This window comes from Prinia subflava, chromosome Z, assembly GCF_021018805.1.
Source record: "Prinia subflava isolate CZ2003 ecotype Zambia chromosome Z, Cam_Psub_1.2, whole genome shotgun sequence".
Taxonomy (NCBI): domain Eukaryota; kingdom Metazoa; phylum Chordata; class Aves; order Passeriformes; family Cisticolidae; genus Prinia; species Prinia subflava.
The window spans coordinates 69,993,033-70,016,878 of NC_086283.1; the positions used below are offsets into that span (position 1 = coordinate 69,993,033).

At 37.6% G+C, this 23,846-nt stretch overlaps 1 protein-coding gene across 3 annotated transcripts in view; it reads right to left on the reverse strand.

Annotated features, from left to right (window-relative positions):
- Nucleotides 1-23,557, reverse strand: part of DMXL1 (Dmx like 1) — a 78,251-nt gene extending 54,694 nt beyond the window's left edge. For all 3 annotated transcript variants that reach the window (XM_063423608.1, XM_063423607.1, XM_063423609.1), the window contains exons 1-8: nt 23,403-23,557; nt 13,701-13,826; nt 10,220-10,297; nt 8,028-8,106; nt 7,400-7,532; nt 5,073-5,139; nt 2,256-2,428; nt 623-812 (exon numbers count right to left, since the gene is read on the reverse strand). In XM_063423608.1, coding sequence (XP_063279678.1) covers nt 623-812; nt 2,256-2,428; nt 5,073-5,139; nt 7,400-7,532; nt 8,028-8,106; nt 10,220-10,297; nt 13,701-13,826; nt 23,403-23,489 — 933 coding nt within the window. In that variant the 5' untranslated portion in view covers nt 23,490-23,557. The remainder of the gene's footprint in view (nt 1-622; nt 813-2,255; nt 2,429-5,072; nt 5,140-7,399; nt 7,533-8,027; nt 8,107-10,219; nt 10,298-13,700; nt 13,827-23,402) is intronic.
- Nucleotides 23,558-23,846: the final 289 nt, after the last annotated feature.

Genomic DNA, 23,846 nt, shown 5'->3' on the forward strand with positions numbered 1-23,846 from the left:
CATACCTTTGACGCGGACCACTAATGCTACACCTTCTTCCTGATTCCCACTGGTTAAAAAACATCACCTGGTAAGAATCACTTGCCTTAATGCTTATGACCAGTCTGCTCTGAGGACAACAGCAGAAAAGCTATCTTTCTTCCTTCCACGTTACTGTTTTTCCAGTTGCAGAAGTGAGAGAGAACATCCTACAACTTCAAAGGTAACAAGTTGTGGAGTTCCTTGTGCCCTTAAAAGAATTCCCAAGTGAGCCCCTACCATATGTTTTAAAGCAGCATCACCCCTGGGTTTCACATAACCTATATATAATGTGTGCTCCATACTATTCCCAGCCCTTTGAACTGAATACTGCAAAGCATTCTTCTTCAGTCACCAGATAAAAAAAGGCAGTTCTGACTTGAGAACAGTGTGTCTTCAATGCGAGAAGCTCCGCAGAAGAGCTGTCAGCTTAATCTGCCCAAGGAATATTTCAAGGAAATTTTCCCTTTCATAACATTTTATGTACATCTCTGGTATAAAGGATTTCAGCTTGTGATACTTGTCTGAGTTACAAATTACAAACGTGTCTAAAATCATGAATTTGTACATGTGTTTGTTCTCCCTGTTCAATTTCAATTCTTACCTCTAATGCACTCTGAACTTTTTCTTTACTTGAAGTATTTCTCTTGAAGTTATTTGTGAAGTTGGCTGCTTCACTCCAGTTGCTGTATCCTCCCCCGTACAACAGACTATCATTGGGTAACACAGTCTCTACCCAGAGACGACAAACATTATCCTTACAGCAAGTCAGGAGTACATTGCAGACAGCACCACTAATGAAAGAAAATTTAAGGAGTGAAGAAGCTGCTAACTATTACACAGCATCAAAATAAACAAACATTTCCAAACAGTTTTCCCTTACCAGTTTTTGGAACTGCACCAACTTACAGATACCAGCGCAAGAAAAACTCATCAATGCACTGTTAAAAAATAAATTATGTAGGAACGGCCTTCCCCTCTGTTCAAATATCTGACTTTAAATTACCTCAAGTGTCATCACACAATAGTGCAACAGCAAATTGTGGATTTCAATTTAAATTTAAAATTCATACTTAGAAGACTAAAATGTATTTTTTTATCTTTTAAAGTCATTCACATAAAAAACTAATAATGTTCTGGATACCTGATCTTAATTCCAGATCTTACTGGTATCTACCACTTACACAATCATATATCTAAAGGAAAGAAACTCAAGTAATACCAGGAATAAAATAGACAATTTAAATCTATGGGTTTTTCTTAATTACTATTTTCCAAGTGTAAATTAATTCATTATTAAATTAACTATTGTTATTAAAATTAATTATTATTAAATATATAGCCAAAAAATCCAACTACCCTAAACTAGACACTAGAAAAAACTACAGAGATCATCAGGGTTCCAGGTCATATATGTTCACAATTTAGCTCTAAGTAAAGCTTGAAAGTTGCCATCAGACTGTCCAGCAGCAAACACCCTTCGGAATCACAGAACAGGCAGACTTTCAAAAGTGACCTACACAGTAAGAATTATAGCAATGGATTTATGGAGTTCTTAGAGACTGGTATAAAGAACAACATAAACTTGCTCAATACAAAGGTATGCAAATTTGTTCATTATTTGGAATACCATGGCAAAAAGATGGTTGCAGGCTACAAAACTGCTAATGCTTCTTCAGTTTAAGATTGAAAGTACTGCTGAAAACCAGGGACAGGTCATTTTGGAATCATCTGAACAAAACCCTTACACCTTAAACTCAAGATATCAGTTCCAAATGATTAGTTGAATTCAATATCCAGATACTATTTTTGATAGAGGTCTAGCTTTGTACTAGATAAGATACACAAATAAAAAGACATGAAAATATTTGAACGTATGTGAAAGAGGACTTAAGTCACAGGACTGTTGCTGTGGTTCCATCAGGATAGGACAAGTTGGGATTATATGCATGAATGGTCATTTGGTGCAATCAAAAAAAAATGCAAAGAGACATGTCTTTTCAAGAGCTGATTTTGCTTTTGCCTTGGACAGTCTGTGAAACATCTACCTTCTCAGTTCTTTCCCAGGTAAGAGGACACACACAATCCTCTCAAGAGCAGGAACATATAAAAGGTGTGCACACTCAATAACTGAAGCAAACCATACAATTGTGTGACTCTTGATTGTAGAGAGAGGCAGAGTGTACAGTTTGTGGGGTTTTTTGGCAATTTATGAACTAGTTATTAGAACTACTGACCGTGGCATGAATTTACTGGTCTTTCTCCACGAAAATGCATTTACTGATCGAGGATGAGCCAAATAAACAAATGAAAAATCAAGTTCTTTTGCTTGGCTTTCTGCACTGGCAGGTGGTGTTATGGCTGACCGCCAGCCCTCTGTATTGTACCATACTTTCACAAGACAGTCATCCTGTGGAAAGACAAAAAAAGGACAGTAAATAAGACTACCTTGCATAAGAATTTGATGCACTTCGAGTACTTTCGGGTACATCTATTGAGGTTTCATTTGTCTTTAAAGTAAAATGCTTTTCTGATCAGAAAGGAACAGCTCCTTAAATACAACCTCAAAACCTGATCTTAAAGAAAACACAATAGCAGAGCTTCCATTTAACTTTTGCCATTATTACTAACTTGGATTTCATGTTGCCAATTTCTAATTGCAAAAACACAACTTGCACTAGCCTGAGATGGTATTCAAATGTTAATGCAACTAATTCTACCTTGTCAGAAAACCACCCAAACTCCCTGCACAAATTTAACTGTAGGAAAACAAAGGTCATAGATGACATCTCAAAAACCAAGCTCAGTACTGTTCAGCCTGCTTTTTTCAGATAGACACATAAATTGATTATGCCTTCAAGGACTAGATAAATTAATCTGGACCTAGATTTACAAGTTGTTGATCAACTATTAAATGGGAATGGCACTAAAATATTGAAATAACTTAGGTATGCATAACATGACCCTATTGGGCCAAGGACAGGTTGGTTTTGCTGACCAGCACTGTCCTTCACAAAAAGTTAAGTAAAGGAGTAAGACATAGACACAAAGATTTAAAGGTTCTCCAGGCATGATAAAAAACTTAGGCATTTATGGTAAAAAATACATTATTCATTTTCCTACTTACAAATTTTCTTACTTATTCTGTAATTTGCTTTGAAGGAATTTATAATGTAAGATAACAGGACATAAGATGTTAGAGTTAAAAGCTCTGCAATAATATTAACCTTATATAACCTATTTGCAGATTAATTAATTTTTCTACCATTTCATCAAATTGTAACACTTGTAACATAGAAAACATTAATCCATTTACATTTGACTTATAAAATAAACATTAACTATTACCCATCAAAAAAGGTGGAATACATATATATATTGCAGACAATAACAAAACACCTGCTTTCACATAAAACATATATTCAAAGAATTTTATTTATCTGATACACAGCTGGAATGGCTCTCCTTGCTGTGATGGTTAAAGGCATCACAGAACATATAGCAAGTAATGCAACATTCAAACAAGCACAAAAAGAATCGAGCATGAGAACTTATTGCTTTGGTTTTATACAGGTAATAATCTATCATGAAAAAAGCTTAGCATTTTACTTTATATGTTGGAAGCCCATTAATTGGAGTAGTTTCCCTAGAAAAGGAAATGTAGGCAATTTTACATTTTATCTCTTCTTTAAAGACAGCAAACGTCTTAAAAGTTAGTCTTCCAATCAAGCACAATGACCTGAAATGGCAAGCTTTAAAGGAAAAAACAAGCACATACAACTAATAAAGATGTGCATTACTCATCAGATGTGTTCCTGATGCACATAACTGAGTCGCAAAAATATGCATAACCACCTTTCAAAAGCAAGATTTATTTACAGACTGAATCACCTTCAACTCTTTGTTTTTCAATCGTGAATTAAGGGATATTAAGACTAAAACAGCTAAGTTCCACGTTATTACTAAATCAAACACTGTTCTAACTACTTTTTATGCGTATACACTAATTTTTCACTCATGCTTCCAAGACAGACTAGAGAAAATTGCAAAACTGTCTTTTATTCTTCAGTCTGAAACACAATCTGTCTGGTTAATACTGCTCAAGATTCTGTGACACTTAAACCAGGTTTTCACTAATATCAGCAACTGGTATTAACCTTACATACTAGCATATTGTTTTGTATCTCTGCAGCCTCTCATAGGTTCTTTAGCTGGTAGCAGAAACTTGATGTGGGAAACAACTGCTTCTCTCACTCATATTCCTTAACAAGTAATAGAAATTCTTGTATGAGTTTGTCACATTTTTTCATGAATCCTATACATGATCTTGATTTTTTTTTCCTGCTTTGACTTGTAAGGACATTATTCTCTTACAAAACCTGAACAACAAGTTTTAGAGTATAAATAAAAGATTACTTTGTTTCAGGAAAACAAGACTGACATTTTGCTTTAATTTTTTTGCTCATTTTGCCAAGGGGTTCTGCTTTTGCTGATAAACTCTGCTCTGATAAACCCAACGCTGAGCAGACGGAACCAATTAGTGAGACTGACCACAAACTGTCATGATCCATGTGCCACCACATCTGTGGAGGGGAATGTGAATTCTCTTCTACGGACACAAAAAGGCACACAGATATGTTTATATAAAAACATATGAAAGAGCTATTTTTTTTAAAATATTTTCTGGTATTTGAATTATACTTCCTCACTAATAGGTATCTACCAGTAATCTCATCCACAGATCTCCCCATTCCCCAAAACTCTTCTTTTTCTGATGTGTCATAATTTGGTACAAATTAAAAATTATTATTTTAGAATAGTAAGCAGTAAATATTTGGTGTGTTAGCTCCCTGCCTCAAACTACCTTTCTACCAAATTCATATTTACCAAAATGTAAAGACACATAGACTACACAAAATTATGAAAAAACTATGAAAAAATTATGAATTTTTTTTTCATAAAGTAATCTCTTTTTTTAAAAATGTGGTTTTGTTGGTTTGCTTTAATATCTTATCTGAATTAGTACAAAGCTATAAGGAAAAAAAAATGCTTACCTTTCCAGCCGTAGCAAAAAACTCTCCGTCTGGTGAGAATTTCATTAAACAAACTTGAGAAGCAGTTCTATGGAATAAAGACAATTAAAAAGAGAAGGCAAATTTTAACAACTTTTATACAATTCTAAACATTTTTTTCCTTGAATGCAAAAAAGTTTTTCAATTCTTAAATACAAGCATGTATTGTGTTGTGTGAAACAGCTAAGTTTTAAGAAAGTCCAAAAGATTAAGATGTAAACTCATGCACAACACATGGCTATAGTAATCCAGAAAACCAAAATCTGGTAGCTGAATATCCAAATATTCAAAAATATCCCAGCAGAAAAGCAGCTGCTGACAGATTCAACTGCCCTACTTCCATTTCATGATTATATGGATCTCAAACTGGTGTCTGCTGTACCATATTACCTTCCAATTTCTCTGAAAGACAGCTCCACTTCCCACACTTCCTACGATTACAATTACAACTCAAGAAAACAAAACAGTGTCAAAGGAATCACGTAGTTAACAAGTATCTGAAAGTAGCTCTTACATGAATGGTCACACTCCTATAAGATGCTACACCAGAATATTCTAAACCCAATTATGTGGTTAACATTTGGAGCATTTTACTTTATTTGGATGTACTACTAAATAAACTTCTTTTACAGGGTTTGAAGCACTCAATTATTGACTAAGTAACAAAGCTTATTTATAGCAACAAGAACATACAAAAATTTAATTGCACCGCACAGATAGAGTATACATGTTCACCTTGAATTTAATAAACCTGTAACAAGTTGTTGAGGCCTAACTTTCAAAAGGGATTAAGTTAGGGTCAACAAAAGCAGGATGCATCTATTATGTGCAGTTACAAGAGCAAGGCAATTACAAGAGCCCTGTATCAAAGCAGTCCACTCAGGTTTAAGCAAAATTCTCCTGCTGGGGCAAATATGAAAACATTTGGGAATATTTCCTTCAGGCATTAAAAAAGGGCATTGACGGGGCAAAATAACTTTCTTGCAGACTTCTCCACATGAAAAGCCTATTCTAAATAGCAGTATAAATGCCAGAAGACATACAGGCATAAAAGGTATACAAAAAAAGCAAAAGGGTTCTGTTGACCCTTTCCCAGGACCTACTCATTCAAAGAAGGCAACACTCAGCTCTATCTCTGACAAAGAGTTTAAAAGAGGAAAACAGGGCTGAGAAGACTTTGGTAAGTCTTTATACGTGATACACATGCAAAACCTGTTATAGAAGAGACAGAGGAAAAGCACTCTCTGTATGATCTTGACTACTGTTACCAGAATTCTAGATTCTAGAGCTATACTCAATGGCATTATTAGGCTTAGAGATGAGCACCCAAATTAACATACTCAAATTAGTTATTAGGCTTAGAGATGAGCACCCAAAGATGTTTTAAAAATTAGAGTAAGTCTTCAACTTCTTGTCTTTAGAAAGTTTATCACACACAAAGAAGTTTTTCCCTTGTCATTTGGATGATCTTGGGTTTTTAAACACATCATTGATAAAAGTTCAAGTACAGAGAAAAAGGAACAACTGAAGGATCAGAAAACTGTGATGTTTTTCTGGTACATCCACAAAACTACCTATAGAACTATCTACTAGAACTCTAAACACTTCACAAAGAGTAACTTCAGGTTGGTCTGCCCAGTCAGCCACTTCAGTAAACTTCTTCAGGAGATGGCCATATAATACACTGCTCCCACATGAACAATGCACCCCACTGTACTACAAGTCTGCCTACGGCAGAAGGATTCAAACTGTCTTATAAACTGAAGTACTAAACTAAAACTCTTCTGAATGTCCAATATACAAATGCAGGTATCAAAATCAACATGAATACTAAAAGAGAATTCAGAGACATGGAAAAGAGAATGTATCAATCTTGACTGTTCCAAATACCAGAAAATGAAAAGCCAGGGGGAAGGGATGTGTGAGAAGGAAACAACAATGGAGTACACTGAACACAGAAGGAAGCTTATTATAATCAGTCCTGCCAGAACAATAGTTTTCAATTACACAGCTTTCACCTCATTTCTTCTACAAGGAAGAGTGCCTATTAGAGAGCTTCAATATTAGCCTTCCCTCAGTACTTTACTAACATTCTCTGTAACTGAAGAACTGCCCCAAAACCAACTGCAACTGATCTTGTAAGAGGACAGTGTCACACAGTCAAGGGAGATATGATTAAAGTTTATCTCACATCAATAACATTTGTCAAGTAACAGTATGCAATAGCATTTCACTCAACTACATTAAGTATTTAATCTCAATGTGCAAATCAGCAAAGGGAATTACTTGTCTTTAAATGGGTTTCTTACTTGCATTGCCAGATACATCTCCACTCTCCAAGTTCAACACCTGTTCTTTCACTACTGTCACTGTCAGCAGTATTTTCCAAAGAAACATTGGACCAAAGTTGAAGACAATTGGAACCAGTCAGAAGGCGAGTACCTGGAACAAATACTTATGAAAATCTAACTACAAGCAAGTAGCAAAGTATAGACTTTTGTGAAGAGAGAGGAAAAAAAAGTTCTGCAAAGCTGAAACTGCAGAAGAAAATCTGACAGATACACCTTTACTAGATTTTTTTGGTAGATTTGAGCATCTACAGTTCAAACTATGAAAATTAATCAGGTTTTAGTTATTCTCTGAAAGAAATGCTTAGGTCTACTGCAGACATTCCTCTTTCTCAACAAATATCTACTTTTTAAGCCATGCTTTCTTATCTGCTCAGATAAGAATAATCAAGTCAAACCATACAGATGCACTTAGTTTGTTAGTTCTCCTGTAGTAAGTGACAAAAGGTGTATTTCTCTCCACTTCAGTGTTCTCTGTCATGCTAGGACAGAAAAAACCTTTTCCTTGTCCACAAGGAATGACAAAACTTAAATTACAAAATTAGCTGCAGCATCAAGTAGAAAAGTGTTTCTTTTAATCTGTTCATACCTGTGGGATCCCATGTTAGATTATGTGCTATGGCTTCCAGTGAGATTTGAGCATTCTTCTGCCACTGGTAATGTAACACCTGAAATTTTAAGTGTTCACAAATATTAGCATGAAAACACTTCATTCTCCTGCATCGTCTTTTAATAATATAAATAGTACATCTTTATTCTCCAAATGTTATGAAGATGTTTAACATAAGTTACTGCTTGTCTAATAAAAATTGATTAATTCTGTTAAAATGTTAAAACAATATTAAAACAAAATAGCTTTTCACTAATATGGCCGTACTTAGAGAGGACTTCTTATTTTAAAGGACTGAAATAAAAAGTAGTACATAAAACCTCTACCGGAATTTGAGAATTTTTTAGGAGGAAGTAAGGTTTCAGTTTTGGAACAAAGAAAAGATATCAAAAATGACACCAGTTAAATGCACCTGGTGTTAGATATCTGCACCATTGCTGAATTAGGAGTTCAGAAAGGTCAAAATAACACATGATACTTCTCCTCCACTCTTCTTTAATATACAACAGGACAGACAAATATCTTTAGCTTTTGCATCACTACTTCACGCTCTAGAACAAGCTGAGGATGAAGTTCACAAAGTATTTATGTTGTCTGTTTCTGCAATAGACTACAAAGGCTTGATATTTTGATTTACAGAAGAAACTGAAAACATTTCTGGAAATAATATTAGGAGCCAACAGGTTTCTTTCTTAATTCACAGACTTTTTTAAAAGTAGTCATCTCTCACTCCAAAAACATCACACAAAATAGATGTGAAATTAGAATATGGCAACTCAATCTTTCAGAAGTTTGGCAAAAGACAGTAAGAAGCAGCTGCAGATAAGGACCTAAACAGAATATTTGCAAAGCTGTTTTTTTGGTTTTTTTTTTTTTTTAGACCCTGAACATTCCAGTAAATGGAAGACAGAGACAATCTTACAATAACTTTGAACAATATGCTGGAAACTATTGCATAAAAGTCAACTGAATGAAGTAACAGAATATTTCATCAACTATAAACATTTGAAAGTAAATTGTGGGTGGTGAGTGCTTCCCCTACTGCTTATCATTACTACTCCAATTCTGAAGTTTTAAAATAAGTGTACTGTTTACTAGTATATAAAAACATTGAGGATGGATTGAAAAATGAGGTGGATGGACCAAAAACAAGGGTAGTATATCCAAAGTGTTCATAAGAGTGTGAGAACTCACATCTTACTGTAATTTTATTCCAGTAAATTTACTGTAAATTTATTCCAGTGATGTAAGTTATTACATAGGTGTTAATTTCCAGCTATTTAATTAATATGTAATATACCACAAGTTTACATAACATATTGTGTAATATACCACAAGTGTACATCAAGAATCTTATGACTGGGTTGGTTAGTACAAAATGGAGAATCCACTAGATGGTCATATAAACAATTTGTTAATACAAATGGAGACCAAATCCCTGAAGAGGGAGACAGAAGCTCCTTGAGCAATCGCTGTCAAAGTTCTTGTATCAACAAACTGACTTTAATTACAATCTAATGTTTCTAATTATAGCCATATGCCTCTTCATGTAAGAAGCATGGTTAAGTAACTTGCCCTAAATCATATTATTATTCAGAAATTAAGATTCTGGATGTTAATCACTAAACCATTGTCACCAGAAGTAAGCCCCAAGAGAATAAATATCATTCTTGTTCACCATTGTAACACTTAATATAATCATTCAGTCAGATATTCTAAAAAAGTCACACATTTCTGAAACTATTACAATTTGGCCTAGGGCATGTAATTTCATAAAGAAAAGTTAAAGTAAGAACTGTAAAACACCTCAACACATAAAGACTACACAGGATGTTTCAAAAAGAAATTCCTATTTTAACAGCTACACTCATGGCAGAATGGCACTGTGTACATCTTTTTGAGTTCTGGAATGTTTTGATTATGAACTGCAGGGTTACATAAGCAAGTAATATGAAGTACTATAGTAAAGCCTCTCTTTCTTAAAACTGTTTCAAATTACAGGCCTCTGTCCTTATCCCACCATCTTCAGTTCCCAAGGACCACCTTTATGTCTCAACTTTATTTTAGCATTAAAAGAAGACATCAAAAAATCTTTAGCTTTAAAGCAAACCAGTAAAATCAGTCAGGCTTTGTAACTGCTCAAATAAATTAAGGACTGATGAAATACTTACATTATGATGACTGCTGTTCTGCTTCAAGACACTAACTGGCTCAAAGATACAAATCACCTTTCCGTAAGAAGCTGCAATCTAAAGTAATATATATTTATATGTATATAAACACACATAAAAGGAACAAGCTGAACAAAAAAAAAGATGCAAATGATTAATTTTACTTTTAACCCTGCTCATAGATAAATTTGAAACTCACATCCATATTTTCTTTTGAAAACAGAAAATTACATTTACCAAAAATCACTAACCCAGTGTTGTCAGTAATAAAAATACAAATCTCCATTTACTCATTAACCACAAAGAACTACTGAGAGTATACCTGGACAAGTAATTTCTTTTTGAAATCAGATTATCAGCAATATTCTTTCCATATTAAATTATGTAAACAATCAAAACAGTCTGCAGAATTCACATTCTCCGTCACAGAACCAGTACACAATCAACAGTGGTTATGTGCACTTCCCTAGCATTAGAACAGGCTATGTTTTAAGAAGTTATTTCAAAAGATTGAAACTATGCAAGGAAAACATCCAATGCAGAAAACTGCAAATAAAACTACTACTAAAGATGAACATAGAACAATTGAAAAAGAATTGCAATATGGTCAGTTTCAAGTCAGTGTTTAAAGTCTTATTTCATCAGAGAGTATCACCCACCTCAAACTTGCATTAAGACAAAACAGCATTTGATCTCAAGGTATCAATATGAAAGCAAGCCCAGAAGACTTGCTGGGAAGAGCCAGAACAAGCCAAATGTATACTAAAGACATTCGGCAGAGAGCCTGAGAGAACTGCCATATGACAGTGTCGCCAAAAAGTATTCTGAATTACAGATTTACAAAAATTAAGGAGTCTGCATAGGTCATGAACAATGGACATCCTGCATTCTGAAGTGATAGTTGTTAGAAGGAGAACATCTACAGATATGATACGCTGTGATAATCAATTTTCTATTTCTGTAAAGTTCTGACTTAGAAAGTATTCACAGTTTTCCTTTAACAATAATAAAGAATGTTAGATTCACTTTACAAAATATATTTTAATTCCAGTATCGACCACAAAAGCTTGAAAGGAAACCAAACTAAACCGTCATACCTAAGATATATACAAGCACAGAGATTCATAGAGATCCTAAAATCCACAGATCCATATCTTTAAGAGAAACCCTCTACTTAGAAGAACAGATAGTTAAATAAATTTCTATCCTACTAACATCAGCCTGACCCAAAAATGCCACGAATAATTTTGTCACATTTGCAAGGAAAAAGTTTCTTCAGGCATTTTGCTTCTCAGACTAGTATCTGCCCTCTCTAATTCTCTTTAACTACCTCACTTACTGTTGCATTCTTTAATAATTCCATTCCATACCTAACAACAAAAAATTCATATAAACTCGTATTGATTGGATTTCTTTCCTTTTTTCCAAATGTGGACATTTTTTCCCTATTTTATTGTCTAGTGTGTTTTAAACATCAACTAATATTAGCATTCCGAAATGCTCAACTTGTGGTGTCCAGAACAACTGCTACACTCAGCCCGCATCTTCACTGAGCTTCACTCCATCAAAAAGAACAATGGTGGGATCAAGAGTACCTTCAGCAACTTCCCTGACAACACCAGGCTGTGCGGGGCAGGCAACAGCCTGGAGGGAAGGCATGCCATCCAGAGGGACCCTGGCAGGTGTGACCATGTCAACATCATCTACTTCAGTAAGTCCAAGGGCAAGGTTCTGCACCTGGGTCAGTCAGAATCAGTCTTATCAATATAGATCAGGGAAATTAACAGATTGAGAGCAACCCTGTGGACATGGATTTGGAGGTATTGATGGACAAAACAACTGTACGCGAGCTGGCAGCATGTGTCAACATCTAGCTCAGAAAGCCAACCATGTCCTGGACTGTTTCAAAAGAAGGGTGACCAGAAGGGTGCGGACTGTGATTTCCCTACTCTAGTGAGACACCACCTGGAGGACCACACCCAGTGTCCCCAGCACCAGGCAGACATGGACATGTTGGGTCCAAAGAAGGGACACAAAAATGGTCAGAGAGCTGGAGTACTTCTCCTATGAAGGCACACTGAGAGTGTTAGAACTGTACATTTTCACAAACCAAAGTGGAATCTGTGTGTCAGTACTGATGAAGAATGTCTAAGAAGAAATACCATCTTTTTAAGAAGGACCTGAAATTGCATTGATCAGTCTGTTCAATAAGCAAATTCCTACTCATCCACTGTTCAGTACTTAAGCACTTTAGAAACACATTCAGTTTCCTTATAGCAAACAATACCAACATGCAGACTCTAACTGACCTCACCGGTCTAGTTAAGAAATTAAAAAATTCTGAAGCTTACTAAACATTACAGTATGATACGTTCATGTGTGTTCATCTACAGTTCAAGAACAATTTGTCATTTAAATGCATACAGAACTGGTATCGTGCAATCCAGATGACCTTGTAAATTTAGAAAAAAAATGCTCAGTGAACTAAAAAAAATAATTCTAGCTAACAGCAGCCACTGGAGAAACCCAGGTAGACTATGGCTATGAGGTTCCAGAGACACAGAGAATATTTTCTCATTTTCATTTGTTTTCCTTTACTACCACTGTAAGAGTTTATCATTTCAATGCTAAAAAGCAGGAACAGAGTGTGGCTGGGATTTCATCATGTTCACATGTCAAAACAAACCAATTTCCATCAGGGGTCTTGTCCCAAAATGGACACCAGAACATAACCAAAGCTCTCATCAGCTCATCATGCTGGTAGTAATGAGCAGAAAGATGACAAACCCCTCTTACATGAGCAAATACTTATCCAGAGCTCCCACTGAATTGGTCAACAATTTAATCCCTGTGACATCCCAATGGAGTGTTACGTAACTGTGACATCCCAGTGAACACTTACCTGGTTATTTCTTTTTCACTCTGACAGGAAAATTTTTAAAAAGTCTGTTAAAATGACTTAAACCCCAATGTTACCTACAATACAACATTTCTGATGCAGACCCAAAAAACAAAACCTAAGAATTCAAGAAAGCAAACCCCACCAGGTTTTATGAACTGCTTGAAACAGATGTCATTCTTCTGGATAATCTGAAAGTGATTTTTGTGGAAGCACTTATCTCCTGCCAGCCACTAATGTGTCAAAGCATGTCAGTGACATGCCCAGTAGTGCAAAGCCATAGTGAAAAAATTACTTTTGCTTCAACTTAGTCATCTTTTAGTGAAATTCTTGCCCGAATGTAGTCCTGAATCCACAGCCTTCTGTGCAGTCCTACCTATCTTCTACAACTACCTATCATATCTATGGCTACTATTTCACATTTACTGTGCTGCTTACAAGCAAAGACAAAAGCAAAGTCATTTGTCTTTGCTTTTATTGTTCATTGTAGTACACTTGCTCTAACTTGCAAGCATTCACATTCCTAAGAGGGTGCTTAACATGACATTGCTGGAACATTATTAAAAACACTGCTCTACATACCTTCCCCTGTTGCATTGAACAGTCCACACATCCCACTTGAATGTTTCCATGTTTTGCTCCAGGAATTATCTGTAATCTTTCAAAGTCAGTTCCCAGTACCACAATATCACATCCTGATGCGTATGCCTAAAGTGTGTAAAAAAAAAGAATTAAGAACACCCCAAAGAAAACAAAAAATCACTCCAAAACAATGTAAAACTTTATCTACTTGCAGTGTCTCAGTGAAGTATGCAACAGTATAGTCCATGCATCCCATCCATGTAAAACACTATATAGTCAGAAGAGGTATTTGCAGAGAACATACAGATGTAAGCAATTTAAAACTGAGCAACAGAAGAGGCAAACTGCTCTTTCTCCATGCTTACAAGTGCATCATGAGACTTGCATAACAAGCAAACAGTGGTTTGTGATAGAAAAAAACAAAAAAAAATGGAGATGCAAAAATATCTAAAAGTATAAAAACCAAAGTTCTTGCCAAGTGGGAAAAAGTAATATATTTCTTAGACTGGAGACAGAGTTTGGAAGTTTTATTTTTTAATTTTTGAAATTTCTGAAAAGGAGGAATAGAATTGTGAAGATAAAACTTTACTAAAACATTTAGTAAGGACTCTGTACAGGCAAAAATCAAAAAGGTAGCAACATGAAGCTTAGTTTTACAGAAGCAAAACTGTCCTCTCAGACTTGTTGAGTGTCCTGTTATTTGCATTAATTCTAGTCTCTCAAGTTTATATTGTCACTGAGTATGCTGATATATCGAACACATTCACCAAGCCAGTTCATGGAGTCCTGCAATACCCAAATTAAAACTTCTTCCTATCTTCTTGGAAGTTTTATTAGATACTGAGTACAGATAAAAATAGAGGAAAAGATTAAACACTGGAGAAACTTGTGGAAACAATAGTGAGGAGAATCATCAAATTACCATAAGAAAGCGGCATTCAAGGATGGAAGTCTCAGAATAAGGAATGCACTGTCATTAAAAAGTTAGTTAGATAACAAAATTAAGCGCACAAACAAGTGTTCTGCTAGCAGGAGACTGATAAAAGGATCAAAAACACACTATTTTAATTGACTGAAAGTTTCAAGAGCAGAATAGTGTCACAGAAACTGAAGATGGGAGATTTCCATACAATGACAGAAATGATCATGTCTTACAACCAACTCCTCTACTGTTTTCTAATATATTAAATAAAAACGGTGGACTTGGAAACAAAAGCAGAATAACTGAAGGCTAGATATATAAATTTGAAATCTGATGATCATGTTTTCACGTGATTTACATGAAAGAGTACTTTTACCAAGACTGGCCTGGACTATCATACCACTACCCACCTTAAAACAAATAAATAAAATGAAAAATACTGAGATTTCAGTCCAAAGACATTTTTCCCCACAATGGACTAAGTGATGCTTCATAAAAGAGTCTCCACCAAAAGACTGTGTTCACCACTCTCAGTCAATATTGAGTTATCATACTGCAACCAGCAGAACACCAGGCACCACATCATAATTGAAAATGCTGTTTATAATTCTGAAGACTAAATATAACCATATATTTATTTATGATCACTCATTACTGGTAGGTTTTTGAGCCCCTTCCTGTCCAGTTCCCCCTTCAACTTCAAGACATTCAAGCAGTGTAATCCTGTCAAAAGAGCAGCATTTATTACTAATTGGCATACTGAACTACAGGTTCCAAAGCAATCGAAGTGAAAACTCATTCTAAAAGAGGAGATTGAGTAGTAGTTTTTTGCTTAAATGTTAAAGTAATTATTTTGATGTTGTGATGGCATGAACTTCAGACCTGTTCACCGTAAAATGTTTTTTCTTCAGTTAAAAACTATCTCACCTGGTGACTCACTGGTTAAGCCCACAGTTCACCAGAAAAAGCTTATTCAGAAATTTACAATTTTTCCCAAAGCCATTTTTTTAGAATTTAGAGTTCTGAATAGAGCCGGTTTTAAGGAAAACAAAAACAAACAAAAAGAAGTGTTTCCATGTAAAGACATATCATAGAAACCTAAGACACAGCTTTTTAAAAAAAGTTTTTAATATGGAGTGCCAAAAGCTGTATGAAGCCCACCTGCTGTGTGTGCATGCCCCCCTAGGCCTCAACAGCACCATGAAGACTTACTATACTTTTCCCATCTCGTTCTCTCTATTTCTAGCTTCACAGACAACCCTGAAATCACCTCATGCCACCACCACAATCATAGGATGGAGCATAAAGAATGGCTTGGATTGGAAGGGACCTTAAAGATCATCTGGCTCTAAATCCTTTGTAATGGGCAGGCATATCTTTCACTAGACCAGGCTGCTTAGCACCCCATCCAACCTGGCCTTGAACACTTCCAGGGAGAAGGCACCCACAGCTTCTCTGGTCTACTATTCCAGTGCCATATCAATAAAGAATTTCTTTCCAACATCTAATCTAAACCTACTCTCAATCTGAAGCCATTTCCCCTTGTCCTTGCCATGTGTTCTCTCTCAATTTTTCTTTTAGGCTCCCTTCAGGAACAGGAAGACCATGATAATAAGGTAATCCTTAAGCCCTGTCTTTCCCAGACTGAACTTCTCTCAGCCCTCCCTCATGGAAAAGTGCTCCATCCTGCTAATTATACTCATGGCCCTCCTCTGGATTTACTCCATGCCTTTCCCGTGCTGGGGACCCCAGAGCTGGATGCAGTGTTCCAGGTGGGGTCTCAGCAGAGCAGAGCAGAGGGGCAGAATCCCCTCCCTGCCCTGCTGCTCACGCTGCTTTGGGTGCAGCCCAGGACACGTTGGCTTTCTGGGCTGTGAGTGCTCATGGCTGGGTCATATCCAGCCTCTCATCCACCAGAGCCCCAAGTCCTTCTCACAGGGCTACTCTCAATGCCTTCATTTCCAGCCTGAATTGAGGAATCAGCATATTCATCAATGCATCAGGAAAAAAGACTTAAAACAGTTACTGTAGAATATCCTGAGCTGAAAGTGACCTACAAAGACCATTGGAGTCCAGCTCCTAGCCCTACACAGAAAGCTCCAAGAATCAAACCACATGCCCAAGCAGTGTCAAAATATTTCTTGAACTCTCTTAGGATGGCACTGCGACCACTTCCTTGGGGAGCCTGTTCCAGTGCCCAGCCACCCTCTGAGAGGGCAACCTTTTCATAATATCCAGCTTATACTTACCCTGACACAACTTTAGGCCACTCTCTAGAGTCCTGTCACTGATCACCAGAGAGAAGGGATCAGTCCTGCCCTTTCATTTTCCCTCAAGAGGAAGCTGTGGATTGTTATAACTCTCCTCTTAGCCAGGGGGTCACTGCTAATATGGCTTTCCTTCCAGACTCTGCACTGTCTCCCCTGGATGCTCTCTCACAGCTTTATATCCTTTTATTGTGCTTCTCAAAACTCAAAAGCCCAGGCTAGTTCCTGCTAACCTGGGCTATAATGCACAAGAGTAGCTTAAAGAAGTATTAAAAATCCTAGACTTGCTGTTTCCTGAATGTGTCCCCTTTACAAATATGAACCAAAGACTTTACCTCCTCCTATCTTCTGCTATATTTAAACATGGTTATTATTTTATGTTTAATAATAATAACTTAATATGCCATGTGTTTAAAATAAAAGTTTGTCAAACTGGGGATGAACCTTCTGATAAAAACGTGGGTAGTATTTTCTCATACTAGCAGTTCTAAGTTCTAACAACTTTAAGTTAGAAGGTGCAGGTAAGATGAGTGACCTTTCAAAATCTTGTTTTTAGAAGAAAAATAAAATCATTCCACCCTTATGTTGTGGTATTTTCCACATTACCTGAAAAGAATGACATTTGGGGGGAAAAAAGAAATCAGACAGTCTGTTGAGACAGATTAGATCACACTTGCTCATGCTGGCTTCCCAATGCCCAATATGATGCAGAACCACTGGCTAGTTCCTAAGCCTGTAGAGCTGATCTGTTCCCAAAAAGAGAGAAAGGGGAAAAAAGGCCATTTCAAAGAGCTTCCAAATATAAATACAGCCAAGAAGAAGGATGATGACTTAGAGGTTATTTTTGATGTTTAGTTAATGTTCGCCTGCAGGAGAATCACAATTTCAAAGACAAAAGGCAAGGGATGCAGAGAGGGTATGGAAGTTTTATATTTGAATGGAAAGTGTCTGAAGAAGAAGGTGACTAAGTTTTCTGGCAAACAAAACTGCAACTGGCTCCCTTTTCTACTGTTGCCTACTCTTCTCATTATTCCTCACACTGATCAGACACCTCCAGAGGGAATTTTGGGTACTCCTGTCCTCCTAAGATGTCCTTCCTTTGGTTCTTTCTTGTCCCCACTGCAATTCATCCATTAGACTGTATCTGTGCAGAGATGTCAGATCCTCTCACATACTCACTGGAGTCCAGAATCCAGCTGAAAATGAAGTTCCTAAGCAGCAGTATCTTACCAAGATGCTTCTCTATACAAAGTGCATAAAACTAACCGCTGAACTAACTTTACACACAAATTTTTTTATTCACTGCGGAGGTATTTTAGTGTAATATAACAGAAGACTGTACCCAGGAGTAAGAAGTATCTTCCATACCCTAGAAGTGTCCCAGATAAAACAAGATTGAATTCTGCCTACCAGTCACTTTATTTAACTTTTATTGTGATACCTGTCCATTATAGTTCATATGCCACTCATCTTCACTTTAACAGGAGCTAATAAGAGTGCATTTTTGTAAATAATGGTAACTAAGAAAAAAGGTAATTTCAGTTTTCTCTTAAGCAAAGTGCAAGCAATTCCATTCTAAGAATCTCTTGAATGTGTGTATATATATATATACACACATATATGTATTTTCATATACATGTGTGTATATATATTCGCTTACCTATATTACTTGGCCCTTGGTGGGGAGGGCAGGGAAAGGGAGGGAGGGGCATGGCATAACATGCTGTCATACAGTTCAATAGTGAAAGAATTCCTAAATACATATTAACTTTTAAAAATAATAATATTACAACCCTAAGACAAATTTTTGGAGGAAGCAGAGCCTCTACATCTGATGTTGGCAGGCCATAAAAGCCTTTCACCTTAAGAATGCCCTAGAACATTTACAAGAAAGTTGTCTTTGCACAATAAGACAAGCAGCTAACAGATAACGTCATATTATCATGTACTAGAAATGTTTATTAAACAATGCTTTGTTCTCCTGTTACACAAATAAACAAGATAGAACTAGCTCAAGCTGCAGGACCATGGATTTCACTTGCTGCTGACATAGCAAACAAGCCTAAAGTTAGGGAGTGAAAGATGTTCCAGGCCTGTAAAAATAGATGTGATTTTGCATTGCAGAAGTGGGTTTTCACAAAAATTCTGCCATTCGTTTAATCCAATGTTGGCTCAGTCTTCTGCAAAGAAATATTAATTTAGAACTAACAGACATTTTGACTAAAACAGTGCTTTAAGAACATGGGAAATAGACAATTATATGAACTATTCTGATTTCTTTCTAAAGTGAAAGTCTGACATACACAAGTCACAATCTGAGATTGGTATTCTAAATTTATTTTTATTTATTATTTGTATTTATTATTTTCAGACTGGAAATTACTCTCAAACAGAAGGAAAGCAAACAACTGGGGGCCTCAACCCCTCACACAGCACAGCACCTTTAACACATTATTTTCCCTTACACTCAACCTTCTTGATATATTCCTTCTATGTACTGACATACAAAGTTTTTGTTATAGCTACCTAAGGGCTGACACCTTACCTTGGGCAACTTGTACAAACTTTATTTAACCAACATCTCTTACATGAAGGGCAGCTATCATCCATGGCTAAATGCAGTGGAACATGTGTGTTGTAAATATTTGTAAATATACATATATATATAAACACATTCAAGCACATATGGGATGAACATACTGTAGAAAGACAATGTAGAACTCAGTAAAAGTCAAGATAAAAGCTAAAGACAAATCTATGAAGCGGATGATACTGCAATAATTGCCATATTTTTCTGCCCTGTGCACAGAATGGTCAAAATCAAAGCAGACACCATAAACACATGGTACCTTGCTGAATTATTTTATTCTATTTTAGTATGGTCTCTCTCCATCCCCACTTTTGCATCAGAACTTACACTAGTCTAAGTATTCCACTTAAATAAATTTTTAAAATAATTAAATTATTCTATTAGAATGCTAAATTAAATTTTAAGCATTAACATTTCACCATGTTTGGGAAAAAAACTCCAACTTTCTAATTTATCAAAAGTATTTAAGTATTATACTACAACTGTATTATAGTATATCTAAGCACCCAATTGATGGGCTACATACTTTGATTCATGTTTCTCTGAAACTGCACATTTCACAGATGTGTAAAGAAATTTAATTTTTAGGATAAATTCAGTTAAGAAACAATTAATTTCTTAAGTCCCAAGCAGCTTAACTACTACTTAACTTGGGAAATATTATTTTAAAAAAAAGGTAACTCTTAAAAAGGTTCCCTACTAAGCCCCTTCCCTTTACTAAATACCAACCCAGAAGCAGGTGAGAAGCAAACAGTGCAATTTCTTGACTGACTCTTATGGTAACTCACTTAATTTTCTGGACTACAGGAAGTTCTAAGTGCAAATATTAAGTATTTTCTAGACAGATAAGTAACAATATCAAGTCACAGAAATTACTTTTATTTATCAAAAAACTTTGCAGAATGGGAAGCCTTTTTCTACTGCAACCCAGTGTCTTTAGAAAACTCAGTATGGTCTAGACCAAACTACAAAACCCCACTCCATCTCCAATTTTCCAAGTGCCTTTCAACTACAGACATTTAGTTCACAGTTCTATCAATTGTACATAGCAAGTCTCAAGTCCAGAATTAGTGTAATCACACACACAGAGGAGATCTGTCACGGAAATCTTTTGGTTCCATTGAAACAATCCATGTAATTAATCTTTCTTTCATACATTTTTACCCCTACAAACAATCACTCTTTTGTGACTTTCATTATCTTGGGAGTTGCACTTGTAAACTTGCTATTGCTCAGAGAGATTCCCCCCTACTCCGCCTTCCCAATCTTCTGCTACTTTGGTGGGGGAAAATAATAATGATTTTTAAAATATTCACAGAAGCAGAACTGAATAGGCAAAAAAAATTTATCAGTGGTGGTTACTCGCTTAACTTAATAACTTAAATACAACTTCAGTTATAACTAGTTCAGAGGAATCCTGTGTGATAAACTCCATGAGCTTTTAAAACTTTTACTCAAATATTTCAGAACTGACATGAACAAAAGAAAGGAAAAGATATATTCCACTGTGGACAAATACATGAAAAATAAAGTAACTCAGTATCAGGAGAAGGATATAAAGCATAAACAGCTAAATTCCATCATCTGAGGGGCAGGTTCTCATTGATTTAGTGTGCTATATGTTACTGTCACCTGCTCTCAGCAGAGAAACAAAAGGCATGCTTCTTATGCATCTTGATGCTTATGAGCCTTTTTCTACCCTTATATAAAAAAGATGGGCTAAAAATATTATCACTGTTCTCTCCAAGGAAGCTTATGCTCCACTTTACACTTCACATCCCAAAAAATAAAAAAGGTCAGAACAACAAACCTCCCTCCCATTAGAACAAATATCTAAAATACCTCCTTAAAACACAACTGCACGTATTCAAAAACGTGTGTATAATTCAATGGATACAGGAAGTTTTACACTAATTTTGCTTCAAATTTTTCAGCTTTTAAGAGAAGAATCTTGATATTTTTAGCTTAAAATTGTAATATTTTAAAATACTTCACTTTAAATATTCACTGCTGTTTATGAGAAAATATCCTGAAGCATACTGTATCTAAACAAAAAAAAAAAGTACAGACCAAGTTCTCCTGTTGGACAAGGTCAATTTGTCCCTCCTGTACACTCCATAATGCTAAAATATCAGCTCCAATGTTCTCAGCCACAAAAACTGGAAGCACAGAAGTTTGACATGTTTGGGGTTTTTTCCCATTTCTAAAACACAATTCACTAGTATTTCTACTTATTAATGCTTATATCATAATTTCAGACAGGGAAAAACTGTGGTCAATTTTTTTTCTTGGATTTTCTAAAGGCTGAGTCCATCATCGTTTCCCAAAAAAGCAGAAATTAGCTTTCAACACCTTTCACTTCTTAATCCTTCTGAGCAGTCTCATTAACTTAACGCAGCATTACAGAATCAGTAGCAACAACAAAAACAGCCCTGAAGCAGTCGAGGATATTTCTGCTAGCCGTTTGAAATCTGAGGAAAAGAAATCCATTAATAACTTTCCATGGAAAAGGATAATGAAAGGAAGATGAATGCAGCTATAGGAAATACTGTTATTACAGTTATGTCAAGGAAACATTGTTACAGTATACTTATATAAAAACAGCTCCTCCAAAAGAGAGACTTCAGTAATGAATATCAAAAAATTACACTTCCTAATAATTCCATTCTCCTTAAGAAGAGATTCCTACTCTTCTTTTCCACTGGGGACCTCCAAAACTTTACATAAGTTCGGCTGTAACAGGTGATTCTAGTGACATGAATGACTCAAATTATTTCCTTCAAAAATGAACGTCATCAAAATGGCAAGCTTATGACAACCTATTTTGAAAGCTTACTAGCATTACTAGGCAAAGCAAACCTCCTTGTCTCTTACTAAAAGGCTTCCCACCACAGGTGGGTCTTTGACATTTCTGGATATGTAAAATCAGAGAGTTTGGCATAATTTGGTATCTGAAGTCGCAATCGCGGTAGTTTAAGATATCTTCCAACACGAACTTACTTATAAGAAGCAAGGACATGGCCGGACACTGGTGCAGACAGACTCTGCAGAGCCAGTCTAACCCTGGGGAAGCACCTCAGCTCCACTGCCTCAGAGCAAAGCTGCAAGTAGCCAGACGAATTTAACTGCGTACACCAGATGGGACAGCACACACTAAGTTTTCACTCCTGCATTTCCATCATCCCCTTATCAAACTGGAGAGCACACCAGGCTGAAGCTGGGGGCAGCCATAAAAGTTAAGGCTAAAAATACTCCAGCGTGGTGCCGAGAAACTTGGCTGCGTCTGATTTCATTCCTCTTCAACCCCACGCGGAAGGAGGGTGGGAAGAAGAGCACAACAGAAGTCTGTTTACAAAATAAAAGCAAAAGGAAGGAAAGCGCACGCCAATAAAGACTTTGGCCTTTACAACCTAACTCAAGTGTTTTCTCTCCACTCTAAGAGCGAACATCGACAGAGAGTTCAAACTGGCTTTGCAAACCTCAACAAGACTGGAGCTGGGTATTCCAAGGTCTTCCTCAGCCCTGCCCAGGAGAGGATTTCAGCCACCTTCTCGACTGCAGGGCAGCGCCGAAGCTCCCTTCCAGCGGGAGCCGCACGTCCCGGCCGCCGTTTATGTAATCTTTTATCACCGCCACCACATCCCCGCGTCCCGGACCGCCGCTGCCCGCACGTGCCCGCCGCCCCGCCGGCTCCGCGCCCGCCCGGGTTGCCGGCAGCGGCGCCGCCGCTCCGGACAAGTTGTGCGCGTCCCCGCCCCCGCCGGGCCGGGGACCCGCGGGCCCCTCGGGCGGTGCCGCCGCCGCCGGACGGCGCTACCTGGGCGAGCCCCGCGCCCGGGGCCGCCCGCGGCCGCCGCGCCTGACGCAGCCGCTTTCGGCGCCGGGCCCTGCGGAGGCGCCGCGGCCGCGGCGGGAACGCTCACCGTGAAAGGCTGGTCATGCAGGCTGCCCACGGAGAAGCAGCTGTCCCCGGGGTTCACGGCGCCCGTCAGCACCTGGTGCAGGTTCATGGTGGAGGGCGCGGCCGCTCGGCCACCACCGCTCGTCCCCCCGCGCCCGGCGGCGGCGGAGGCGGCGCTTCCCGGGGGCGGAGCGGGCGCCGCGCATGCCCGGCCCGGCCGCCGGCCCTGGGGCGGGCTGAGGGCTCTGTGCGCGCTGTGGGAACTCGACTTTCCTGTTAAAATAACCTGACTTTCCTGTCAAAACAGCGCTGGAAAACGCTGCCGCCGCCCCCGGAGCCAGGCCGTGGTGACGGAGCGGACTCGAAACCTGCCGAGCCACTGCGCCTCCCGCCTGCCGGGGCCGACGGCGCTGACCCCAAGCGCATCCCCCTCCCAGCCGCTTTCACAGGGGCAGGGGCTCAGCTG